Below are 12,490 nucleotides of genomic sequence, written 5' to 3'. Positions count from 1 at the left end.
TGATGTTTGTCAATTGAGCCACTGGACGCATCCCTAAAAGTCCCATATCCCCCCTGCCCCCACACAAACACACACACTCAAACACCCATTTCGACTATTTATTCTACTCATCCCGATCATCGAACTAATTTTTTTTGTACCTTCATGCCCAAAAGGAACCACACTACTCTATCACCCACACACGAACACACGAAAACACACAAACAACAATCTTCATTTAGTTTAGTTTTATGGAATTTTCTAATCTAATTTATTTAAATTATTGGCCCGGCAAACCCAGAAACGGAAACGGAAACAGACACAGAAAAAAGGGAACTAAGCGAAAATCCCCCATTAAATTGATGCATTTTTATCGATTAATTTTTTGTAAATAAGTAAACAATTGTTCGATGTACACGATAAACGATAAACGACAATGACTATGCAGAAACGTTGGGCATACAATCCCGGGCAGCCAACCATCAGATCATATCCCCTATATCTTATTATATGTACTGTATGTATTGTATGTATTTAGGGTACGACCCGATCACCGGGCGGCACTCACACAGATTTTCTCAAAGTCAAGAAGCATCAGAATAAAATAAATACAGTCCAATCCATTGAAGCAGGCGAAAAATGCATCAAAAAAGAAATGACAATAAAAAGAAACAAAATCTATTTAAAAAAAAAACTGTTAGAAAATTTATTGATTGACTTAATTCACGGGGAATGCAATGACTCCTTTACTTATTTCGATGTCCTGGGGAGGAGAGAGTATTCACAGAAAATCTAGCGGAAAATTCCCCAACAAAATGTCGATGACGATTTCGCACTGGCTCTCAAACTAAAACACACAAAAATGTGGCCTGCTTTTGGGCAGCGTCTACAAAATTCGTGTTACCACGTTTGGGAGGGAGTACAGCCCCTGACCACACTCCACAACGTACAATATTCCACACCCGGAATAAACTTCCATCGCCGTCGATGGCCCCAGATATTGCGGAATAATCTAGTAATAGATAGTCTTTGATTTAGTACTGCACTTCGCCAGTTATCTTGGCCAAGTTCTTAATCTGGCCAACATCAGAGCCAGTTTTTACGATCCGTAAAAAAGGGGCCGTGGACGTATAAAAGGGGCCGTGGAAGTCACCGAAGAACAAGTTGTATCTGCAACATGAAGGTATTCATAACTATTCTGGCTCTGGCTGTGGCCTCCGCCTCGGCCTACGAGAGCGTGGTCCACCCCAAGGATCTGCCCAAGGTTTCCAAGATCGAGGGACGCATCACCAACGGCTACGCGGCCGAGGAGGGCAAGGCCCCCTACACCGTTGGCCTGGGCTTTAGCGGCGGCTGGTGGTGCGGTGGCTCCATCATCGCCCACGACTGGGTCCTCACCGCCGAGCATTGCATCGGAAATGCTGACTCCGTGACGGTTTACTTCGGAGCCACCTGGCGCACCAACGCCCAGTACACCCACTGGGTCGGAAATGGCAACTTCATCTCGCACTCGAACGCTGACATCGCTCTGATCCGCATCCCCCATGTGGACTTCTGGCACATGGTCAACAAGGTGGAGCTTCCCAGCTACAACGATCGCTATAACGACTACAACGAGTGGTGGGCCGTGGCCTGCGGCTGGGGCGGCACCTACGACGGCAGCCCACTCCCCGACTGGCTGCAGTGCGCCGATCTCCAGATCATCCACAACTCCGAGTGCGCCAGCTACTACGGCACCGGCACTGTCGGCGACAACATCATCTGCGTCCGTGTGGTCGATGGCAAGGGAACCTGCGGTGGCGACTCCGGCGGCCCCCTGGTCACACACGACGGCAGCAAGCTGGTCGGTGTCACCAACTGGGTGTCCGGTGCAGGCTGCCAGGCCGGTCATCCGGCTGGCTTCCAGCGCGTCACCTACCACCTGGACTGGATCCGCGACCACACTGGAATTTCTTACTAAATTTTAAAAATGTTTGAAATAAATTGAATTGAAAAAGCACATTACTCAGTTGTCTATGTGGAGATCGTTCAATTGGCAGCTAAATGATAAAAAGATCTGACTTCGATCCATACATATGGATTCGATCGCCTATATAATATTTATTCGTATCTACATACGAAAATATATTGTCAGGTCTCCTAAAGGACGGGATAGTCTCGTCAGCCACTGTCTGCATCGTTGTTTATAATGGTAACCAGTATGGGATCGTAGACGCAGCGTTCTAGCTACTACTCAAGTCAAGGATTTTTAAAAAGGGTATCCGTGCTTAAGGTAAACGAACGGATCGTCCTTTGGTTTTGTCTTCAAGGGGGAATTAGTGCAAAGCTTGGTTTCCCATAGAAAATGAACCAACGACTCAGTAAGGGCGATGTTTAAATAAAGCAATGGAAAAGTATATTTTATGGTCAGCCCCAAACTGAGAAAACCTGTAAAGAAACGTACATACTCTTCTAGTAGTACATAGTACAGATGTACACAGTTTATGTCGTCGGAAACGCTTCTTTTTTGTGGTTTTATACCTGCACTCTACAAGTATCGAGCTTAAGAAACAACGATTTGTTACAGAAATTGCTTCACAATTGATTTGTATTTAATAGGCAATGCCAGTGTGGTCGCGGATCCAGTCCAGGTGGTGTGTGACCAGGGGGCCGCCGGAGTCGCCACCGCAGGTTCCCTTGCCATCGACCACACGGACGCAGATGATGTTGTCGCCGACAGAGCCGGTGCCGTAGTAGCTGGCGCACTCGGAGTTGTGGATGATCTGCAAGTCAACGCACTGCAGCCAGTCGGGGAGTGGACTGCCGTCGTAGGGACAGGGGCGGCGGGCACAGCAGCGAGTTTCATGTTGTGGGAAGAACTTGTGCATTTCCGGATCCCTTGGAAAGCATTTATATCAGAATCGGACAACGATTTAGTGGGTCATATATAATCAAAATTTTAAGAAATCACCAGATAAGGAGTGATAGATAGGTAGAAATTTCTCGGCCAGACTGAGTGATCGCGTGAGTACTTTTGCGATTACTAATCATGACTTCCGATGAGTTTATGAATGAGATCAGAACCTCTTAAAATGGGATCTGAAGATGGTCACTTAATGATAAATAACTCTAATATAGTCAAATGTACGAAAATAGAGTTAAGCGGAGAGTCTTGTCCTGATAAACTAGCTTTGCTTATATTTACGACTCCTCTTTCCGCTAATCTCCCTCCATAAATATCGTCAATGACTCAGAATATTCATCAAGTATAAACAAAACAGTTTACAATATGTGCAAGATCCCACGTTCATTATAAAGTGTTCGTATTCAATAGAAATGTCTAGACCTCACGCGATGGGTTTGTTTGTATTGGTGCCTTTCAGTAGCTTAATTTATGTCCGCAGATTGCATATACAGTGGCGCAGAGGGTTTTTCCTGACAAGATAGATAGTTTGTTTTTAATAAATTTGAAAATTGTAATCCAACGTATTTAGAAATATTACGCTCTAGTTTTTTAATGAGGCGGCGCCTCCGCAGAGATCAGTGGTCATTGCCTGAACTACGTTTGAAAAAGTCAGTTACATGTGTGGCTCTAAAACTATCAGCGAGGAACTATTACAGCTGGGCTGGTGGTATCCTTTGTTGTTGTTGTACTATCAACTGCATTGGTAACTTACCATGACGTCACTTTTTTTTATTCAAAATCCACAAAATCTGCTTAACAATTTAACAGCCAATTTAAAGCTGGTTGCTATAAAATCAGCCATGCTGTCTGCTATGGAACTAACAAAACTGATTGCTAGGAAACTAATTGAACTAATACGGAACAAATGTAATTTGATTTGGTTGAATAAAGAAATCTATATAAAGAATTGCAACCAGAAATTAAAATAAATTCGATTTTTAAAAAGAAAACATTCACATAAGTATATAAATAATGTAGCTGTATCGAAAGTCAAATACAGTTTCCATTGCTGCTGCCCCGCAATATTGGGAGCTAAGTTAGCAGCTCACATAACGGACGATCGATAGAATAAGACAGAATAATTTTAATCCAAATATTACATCGGCGTTTGATGGTATTGTAGTCTTCTACATTGCGGAATATTTTTCAAACTAATTTCTAAACGTGTCAATTAATAATAATTCGCGAGTTTCTGTGTTGCTCCGTTTTTGTGTCTTTCGGCTCCGTGCTTTTCTCTTACCGTGCTTTTTTTAACTTTCAAGGAGTATTATAAATTTGAACAGTCATTTAGACCCATCGTTACGGGAACAAGTCTTAGTGAGAAATAGCTCAGCTCCACCAAACATTTTAAAATGCAGGGTCATACACTAAAGCCATAAATTAAATACATATGACTAAATCACACAGCGTATATAGCAACAATCGAACTCTGAGGGTATCAAAAGCTTCGTCACGCAAAAGTTTCCATATCCACGTTTGGTTTTGTGTGTTTGCGCTGTTATCTTTCGCGCTATTCTTTCCTTTCCTTTCCGCTTCGCATTTACATTTGTCACTTTCGCACGACCTTGTCCGTATGCATATATAAATAAAGCGACAGCGTGGGATAATTTTGGTCAAACGCTGGTCGGAAAATGGCTTGCATTCCCACCCACAGTCCGTCTACCCATTAAGGCAGCCAACAAGTGTGTGTTGTGCGTGTAGACGGACAGACACATAGCGAGAGAGACAGAGAGAGAGTGGAGGAGGGAGAATGGAAATGCGTAAATGATAGAGAGACGGAAGGGAAGCGTAAAATACCTACGCTAGTCTCGTTTGCAGCACGTGCCAAACACATTTATTTACGAGCGAACATCTCGGGTCTGCGCAGTCTCAGTGAGTGTCAAACTGCGAGGCAATTGGCAAATAAACATTGCATACTTTCAGGCGACGCGGCGAACTGCAGTATTATCCATGCGCCAGGCAGAAGGAGCAGGACAACGCGGCGCAACCGTCCCGCCACGCATCTCCAATCTAAGCTCACTACATTTCACACTACCAATAGTATAAATATTTGCTGCAATCAATACAGCGATGAGCCCAAGTGAGTGCAAGTTACTGAAAATTGGATGAATCTCGAATCCCATCCCTACTCCCCTGAATCAGTGTCGACAAAATGTACGTGGAAAAGACGGAAAAGTTCTCCAAGTGTGTGTGTGTGTGTATCCGTATCTTTATCTGTATCTGTATCTGTATCTTTTGTGTGCTACCAAATGATTGCAATTTTTACGCTGACGCTGCAACGCTGTGATCCGCCTCAATGGAACTTGACATAGTCTCCCCCCAGGGCCTGTTTTTTTTCTCAGTGTGTGTTTGTGAGTGTGTATATGTGTGTGCCCCAAACTGTCCTCGACCCATACACAGGCACAGAATCGCATTGTACGTACGCGTACTTTGGAGGTCCACCCAATGCACGTCATTCGCCCTTCACCGATTCTCCATTCTGAATATCCATTATATATATTTTGTATGTCCCTCAAAAGCTAACTCAACTGCATACCTCATTCAAATTCAACACCTTATTAATTTTCTAGATGCACAAGCATGCAGTCGTTAAAAGCTATTATACGCGAGAATGATGATAGTTTTTATAATGGGACACTTCTCAAGCATTCGCTAAACGATTGAAGCTGTGGCTATACAATGCTCTCATTCGGAACGGAGAAGTATTCTGTCCACAGTCGTCACAAAGTGACAATTAAATTAGTCAAAGGTGCGAAATAGAGCAACGCTTCCACGCTTCTGCGGAGTGTCATACATAAAAGTGAGATTTCATATGAATTTCTTCGGATACAGTGAAAGTTCTTTAGGCAAATAATTTTCAGTGGGGAAACAGTTCGCTTAGAATACGTACGTATGTATGTATGTATATTGTATTCTAGTTGCCATCTATGTTTTTAGGACTGTACTCTCGGATAATTCTTTTAAACAGATTTCTTTTTTGGAACCTATTATAAGGGTTGTTTATATATAAGTTGTTTGATATGAGTTTGATGTAAGGGAACGAAAGCCTTTGTCACGATATCGTTACTTCCGGTTTTTTCCTCAAATCAAATACAATTCGAAGATAACTAAGACTCATAAATAAATAAATAGAGGGCAGCATTATCGCTGCCCGCAGAACTATGTAGTCCACAAATCCAACCGAAGGTCGCTCCTAAGCGAGATTATTATTATTTTATCAGGGGACACCCTGAAAACTGCTTTGCCCGCCTGTGACTGTGGTCCAAGCTATAAATCAACGAGCGGCAAGGGCCGCGGCTCTACTTTATACCCGGTACTCACCTTTCATGATTCATACAAATCGGTCGAACTGTTTGGGTTTCATTCTAATCTCACACCAATAAATGGCTAAAATTCTAGATATGGTCATCCTCTATGATTATGCGTTTTGTCCACGCACTCCACTTTAACCACAAATCTAATATACCCCTATGATACTCGAGTACCAGGCAAAAAAACGTGATGAAAAAGAGGAAGATGTTAGAAAAAAATGTGTATAATTATATTTGTACAGCTGTAAGACTCATCATGTAACAAACCAATATTATATCTCAACAATGATATAACACGATAATGCAAAAATGAAAAACTAATGAGCGCCGAAGCGCTTCGTGATCGATGGCTGCCGAACCCAAAGCACAGCACAATACATGGCAGACACCAGCACTACATCAGCAAAGCACCACAGTGCCCATCCAAGCAACCATCCAACCATCGTTTCCCCATTCCCATGCCGATGGTTTAGGGGGTACGTCACACTCGCGAACGAGTCGCCGTCGGGTTCGGTCCGCTGATGATGTTTCGCTTTCGATGCAGCTTAGCGGACACTGCAATATTCGATTAATTTCATTTTCCCTCATTCGGCCCCAGCCAAGGTTAACAACGGACGATTTTATTTATATTCCCCTCTTGGCTGAAAATTCTTTCTAGGAGACTCGACTTCTCGTGTCAACCAAAAACATAACAAAAACAAGAGCATATGCATGCATACTCGTATGCGTAGATGTGTATGGTTTTCAAGTGTTCCGATTTGTAAATAATAAACATATAAACAAACAAACGTAAATCTCATTAAATTCATTCATGAGTAATTGGAATTTGAATCAGTAGCGTATCTATCTGTAGGCCGATTCCCTATGCTCGATTAAGTGCTCTGCCGCCGGCAGTGTAGTGCATTAATTGCCGAGTCAAGGAACCCGTTTGTCAGCAATTTCAAATTCGTTTTAGTGTCGGATTCCGCAACGGCTGGATAGATAAGGAAAAGCAGCTTTAAAACAAAAATCATTCCGTAGGTAAGACATTCTATAATTTTTACATTACCTTAACTGTCACTGGATATTCGGACACAAACATGTACTTTTTGTAGCCACAATTAAGTATTAAGTATTCGTGTGGGGGCCAACTAAATGCTATGGCTGACAAACGCATACTTCTGGAACGATGCGACAGCGCAGAGACGGAGAAGCTGGTCGTGCATATGGCCAAGGGTTCAAGGGGGATGCTCCACCTGACCCAGTCCCGGTCGCTGCCCTGGAGCTGCCTGCTGCGCAGGAAATCGCTCCTGGGACTTTTAGTGACTTTAATATTCTGCTACTTCCTCATCGGTCGGCCGGAGTGGGTGAATGTCCTGGACCTGGATGCCCTGCATAACGATAACTATTACACGGTCCGTCATTATTCCGAAGTTCCTGGCATGGATGGTGAGTGGCTTATCTGCATGTGTTTTTGTTGCTTCTTTATCTTGTGTTTTGTTTTTTTTTGTTTTCCTATCGTCTTGATTGGTCCCGCCTTTATGTTATATATTTCGTATATCCTGTCCAGTATCCGTTGTCGATCTGGTTGAAGATAATGAAAATATTAATTTTGTGCCGGAAGGCTTCCTCGTGTACAGCAATTCCTGCAAGATCAAAGAGGTCGATCCGTACAAAGCGGAGGTGATGCGCTTCTTCAAGCGCGTCAAGTACGTGCCCTGCAAGAAACTGCCGCCCCTCACTAGCGTGAAATTCAACGAACTCTCCCGGAGCTATGTCCTCAGCGTCAATGCGACAGCCTTCGGTGGATACAAAGTGGGCACTTCGATTAATTGCTGCTACATGGAGGTGATACGGGTCAATGAGACGGAGGTGGCTTATTCCAAGTGCCACCGCTTCATATTCAAGATAGTGCTGCCCAACACGGTGGAGGCAATCATTGTGAAGTGCATTTCGGATGGAGAGCAGATTTATATCAATGGACATGCCACGATACCCATTAAGGAGGCCGTGCAGCAGCGGCTGAAAGACCGGGTGGAGAAGAAGAAGAAACTGCGGCCTCTCAGTGTGCTGATGCTAGGCATCGACAGCATATCTCGGGCTAATCTTATCCGGGCCATGCCCAAGACAGCGCAGTATTTATATGACAACAAATGGTTTGAGCTGGCGGGCTACAACAAGGTAATATCTACTATTTAGCTGTCGTTCCACTCGGTATACAGGACTCCCTCTCATTGTCTCTCCTTCCCGGTAGGTGGACGACAACACTTTTCCAAACATCATGGCCCTTGCCACCGGCTACGATCTTCAGAGTGCGAAAAAGGCTTGCTCTCCGTATGAGGTGGGTGGCCTGGAAAAGTGTACCTTCATCTGGAACCTGTACCAGAAGCACGGCTATGTGACAGCCTACGGGGAGGACGCCACAAAGATCAACACATTCAACTATCTCAAAAAGGGTTTCGTAAAGCCCCCAGTGGACTACTATCTACGTCCATATCTGTCCGCTGCAGAGGACAAGCTGGACCGCACCATAGTCATGGGCCTTCCTCACTGTCTGGGCTATGAGACGGCCGCGGAGCATGTGTATGACTACGCCATGGAGTTCACGCGTCGCTTCCTCAACGACACTTACTTCGGCTTCTTTTGGACCAACACGCACAGCCACAGCGACATCTCGCAGACCAGCAGCATGGATGCGTACATGGTACGCTATCTGGAGCGTCTGGTGCGCCAGGGGACGATGGACAACAGTGTGGTGGTGTTCTTCAGCGATCATGGCGTACGCTTCGGACCCACACGGACCACCTGGTCGGGGCATCTGGAGGAACGACTGCCCGCGATGTTCATATGGCTGCCAACCCATCTAAGGCGGGCACATCCAAAGATTGCTGAAGCTCTGCGCCTAAATCGCAATCGTCTGACTACGCCCTACGATCTGCACATGACTCTGAAGCACATACTCACCCTGTCCGGGCGAACGAATGGTCTGGAGTCGCTAGGCTCAGCCCCTTCCTGCCCACAGTGCCAGAGCGTCCTGTGGCCCGTCCCGGAGCAACGCTCCTGTACGGATGTGGGCATTGAGGATCACTGGTGCACATGCTGGTCGTATTACAAAATATCGACCAACTCCAAGCAGACGCGACACATGGCGCTACGCGTTGTCGCCCACATAAATGCGTTTGTATACGGGTTCCGAAACGGATCGGTTTCGAAGCTCTGTGTGCCGCTCTCCTTGGCCTCCGTCCAGTCGGCGTATCAGGCACACCGGAATGCCCTTGATCCGGAGAATACGCGAACGGTTCGCCTGACCTTTGTCACAACGCCCAGCAATGCCTTGTTCGAGGCCACGGTGCGGCACAATCAGACAGACGACAGCATGACGGTGACTGGGTCCGTTAGTCGCCTCAACGCGTACATTGGCGAGTCGGACTGCATTATGGATTCGGCTGCCAAAAAGTATTGCTTTTGCCGGAAAAAGAAAACAGGATAGGATAGGTAAAGAGGTTAGCCAAGATAGCCCCAAGTGCCGTTAAACAGATTTGAATCTGGTATTACAATAAACCTGTACATAGATGCTTAAGCTAGTCTTAGTTCCCCTTGTACATACATATACATATATGAGAGTCTCCTGTATTATGCTCTAAGAGATCTTTTGCCAAACTTTATTTGTAAGTAGCTATGAATACTCGTATGTTTATGTATTGGTAGGTCTAGTGGCTGTACTCTTGTTACTTTTTGTTAATAGTCGAATTTCCTTTATTAAAGGAGAGTGTCAAATGTATCATACACATCTGTAGTATGTACTAGTGTACATATTCTCATGTGGCCACTGATCTCACACTGTTTATGTCCCATTTTAGCAGCTTTTCCTGGAAAGTGTACTTCGACAGGAGATCCTTAAGCGCCTTGAAGAGCTTTGTGATGGATCCAAGGCGCTGCATTTCATTGTAATGCCCAGGGCACGCTTCCACACACAATTCCAATTTCTTGTAGTCTTCGGTGGCTCGCATAGCAAAGTAGCCCATTAAACTTACCGATTGCTGTGGATTTCCGCTTCTCGTCTTTAGCATCTCCACAGTCTGCTGCTTGTGAATATCGAAGTACTGGCCAGGCTGACCTGGCAGTAGCTTACCGACTCGACCTGTCCAGGTGTCCACGGTGCCCCTGATCAGCCACTTGTAATAGCAGGGCTCATTTGATTCCTCTAGTTCCAGGTCAAGGGAAAAGATCTCCGTCAAGACATTCTTTATGGTATCCACGTAGCAGAGCAGCCAGTAGTAATATATTGTTCGGTTGTGTTCAATGTATTCGCTTAAAACTACAGAGCGCAAGCTCTTGAGGTCATTCTTGCTGGGAAAGATCAAATGCGTGCGCTTTGTTTCAGGGAGGCACGTCGGGACATCCCAACTAACTCTTGACTGATCTTCGACGTTTTCTGTTTCAGTCATTTCTGGATGCTGTTCTGTCGGAACTAGTACTTTTTCTATTTGCTGTTCGGTGGGAATTGCATTACCCTTGGACTTCTTGGCTGCCGTTGGCCGATGCAATGACTTCTCCGCCACCATTTTTTCTGCCAGGCCGAATAGAAGGTAATCATAAAGTTTCTTTGGATCTGCCAGCAGCTCCGGATTTTTAAATGCCTGTGCGGCCATAACCATGCATTGTCTTATGTACAGGAAATCTGTCTGAGATATATTTCTTGCGACATTACGCTGCAACTCAAAGGGATCTTGAACGCAAACTGTGCGATCCATATGAAATTTTTCAGGTGCTTCGCCGACCGCATCCTGAATTGCAGCTAATTGTTCCTCGTACTGGGGATAGCCGCCCGGTGTGGCCAACGTAGCGACCTTGTCTACGGCGCAGCCTAGAAAGGGTGACAACAAGGTCGTCTCGAAGTCTATGCTTGTACAGAATGCAAAGAAGTCGCCGATTAACTCGAGCGTAGACATCTGGGCAGGTAGTGGCGGCACCAACTCAAGGCTGTACGCGTAATTAACTCCGTTTACATTGATGGGTTCGGTACGAGTCTGCAGCTCCTTGATGGACGGCAGCAAGTGGCGCACTTGGAGGTTAACCAGGAGTAAGCTGAGCAGACAGTAGCTATTCATGCCGCCCATTCGAACGACTTTAAGTTTTTTTCCCCAGATTTTCAGGAACAGAGCGAGCTTGTGCAATTTGTCTTCGCGGTTCATCAGCTCTCTGATAAAGCGAGAATTGTATGTGCTGTTCGGATTGGACATATTGATGTCGATGTGGAGGCCTGTCAATTGATGCTTGCAGCGAATAATGGGCACCCGGGCATGTCGAATGTTTGTGACATCAGTAAAGCATATCGAACGGTGCAGAAGCCGCAGTACTTTGTTGAAGAGCCGCTTTGGGCAAGATAACTGATCATTCGTAGACTCCAGATACAAGTCAATGTCGCTGTCTAGACGAAGCCAGAGGATTAATTATTCTAGCAGGCGAAACATCCGCCAAATGTACACCCCCACTCACCATCTAAAGCCAATCCGGTAACCAGCGAGCCAAAGGGAAATACTTTCACTTGTAGAGCCTCTTCCCTTTCAAAGCAGTTGCGCACGTGGCTGAAGGTACGATTCAGGCGTATCGAGTCAGCTTTATAAAGATTCAATATTGTCTCCAGGTACTGGCCGTCACTGGTCTTGTCAAGAGCCTCCTGCAGCTTGCTGCGTTCGCTTTGGGTTTGATCGCTGGCGAACTGCTTGGTTAGGGCGCTGAGTTTTTGCCGAAATTTTTTTTGCGTGTTTTTTGTGTTCTTGTGCTTCTGCAACTCGTGGGCCAAGCAATCCGTCACAGTCTGGAAGGGGGCAGCACACACCGTGCAGAAAACCATGTCGGCGGCACTGGCACCTGGTGCCCGTGTCTCTGCTGGGACCCGATCTGGAGCCAACATTTTTTCTGGGAAGAAATCGAAGCAAATGTGGTTTCGTATAATTCAATAATACTATAATAGTAATAATTTTAAATGCTCCCTTTTTTTTGGACCGTGTTAAAAAGATTTAATCAAACATATCAACAATAGAAAACACTTCCAAGAGCGCCAAATAGAATGAAGCCATTTCAGTGCGCTCCCTCGCTACGTGTTTGGTTTGGTAAAGTTTTTGCAATCTCACTTATTATTTTCTATTTTTCATCCGTTTTTGGTTTGTTGTATTTTGTTTTGTTTTCCTATCGTCTTCAGCAAGATGAACGATTGCTACTATCATGTTTTTTTTTTTTGTTTCGTCAGTATATTTACAGTATATTTTTAAAA

At 45.0% G+C, this 12,490-nt stretch overlaps 3 protein-coding genes across 6 annotated transcripts; 2 read left to right on the top strand and 1 right to left on the bottom strand.

Moving 5' to 3' along the window:
• Positions 1 to 1,141: 1,141 nt before the first annotated feature.
• On the top strand, positions 1,142 to 1,980 carry LOC6601214 (serine protease 1). The gene has a single exon (XM_002026274.2). The coding sequence runs from the start codon at positions 1,157 to 1,159 to the stop codon at positions 1,937 to 1,939; it is 783 nt and encodes a 260-aa protein (XP_002026310.2). The 5' UTR covers positions 1,142 to 1,156; the 3' UTR covers positions 1,940 to 1,980.
• A 2,952-nt stretch (positions 1,981 to 4,932) lies between these two features.
• LOC6601216 lies at positions 4,933 to 9,857 on the top strand. 4 transcript variants are annotated; one of them, XM_026992275.1, is made up of 5 exons: positions 4,933 to 5,003; positions 7,190 to 7,254; positions 7,329 to 7,662; positions 7,784 to 8,394; positions 8,468 to 9,857. In XM_026992275.1, the coding sequence occupies exons 3-5, from the start codon at positions 7,374 to 7,376 to the stop codon at positions 9,701 to 9,703; spliced, it is 2,136 nt and encodes a 711-aa protein (XP_026848076.1). In that variant the 5' UTR covers positions 4,933 to 5,003; positions 7,190 to 7,254; positions 7,329 to 7,373; the 3' UTR covers positions 9,704 to 9,857. The 4 variants fall into 4 exon arrangements, with proteins under 4 accessions (XP_026848076.1, XP_026848079.1, XP_002026312.1 ...); XM_026992277.1 differs by lacking the exon at positions 4,933 to 5,003 and adding an exon at positions 6,823 to 6,837; XM_026992278.1 differs by lacking the exon at positions 4,933 to 5,003 and having other exon boundaries at positions 6,735 to 7,254; positions 7,838 to 8,394.
• Positions 9,858 to 9,937: 80 nt separating this feature from the next.
• On the bottom strand, positions 9,938 to 12,306 carry LOC6601217 (terminal uridylyltransferase Tailor). The gene is made up of 2 exons (XM_002026277.2): positions 11,713 to 12,306; positions 9,938 to 11,644 (listed from the first exon to the last, which is right to left on the bottom strand). Exons 1-2 carry the CDS (start codon positions 12,128 to 12,130, stop codon positions 10,032 to 10,034), a joined length of 2,031 nt encoding a protein of 676 aa, XP_002026313.1. The 5' UTR covers positions 12,131 to 12,306; the 3' UTR covers positions 9,938 to 10,031.
• Positions 12,307 to 12,490: the final 184 nt, after the last annotated feature.

This window comes from Drosophila persimilis, unplaced genomic scaffold (assembly GCF_003286085.1).
Source record: "Drosophila persimilis strain 14011-0111.01,24,50 unplaced genomic scaffold, DperRS2 tig00000732-arrow-arrow-pilon, whole genome shotgun sequence".
NCBI lineage: Eukaryota > Metazoa > Arthropoda > Insecta > Diptera > Drosophilidae > Drosophila > Drosophila persimilis.
The sequence above is the reverse complement of the archived record's forward strand: the minus strand, read 5'-3'. Positions and strand labels throughout refer to the sequence as shown.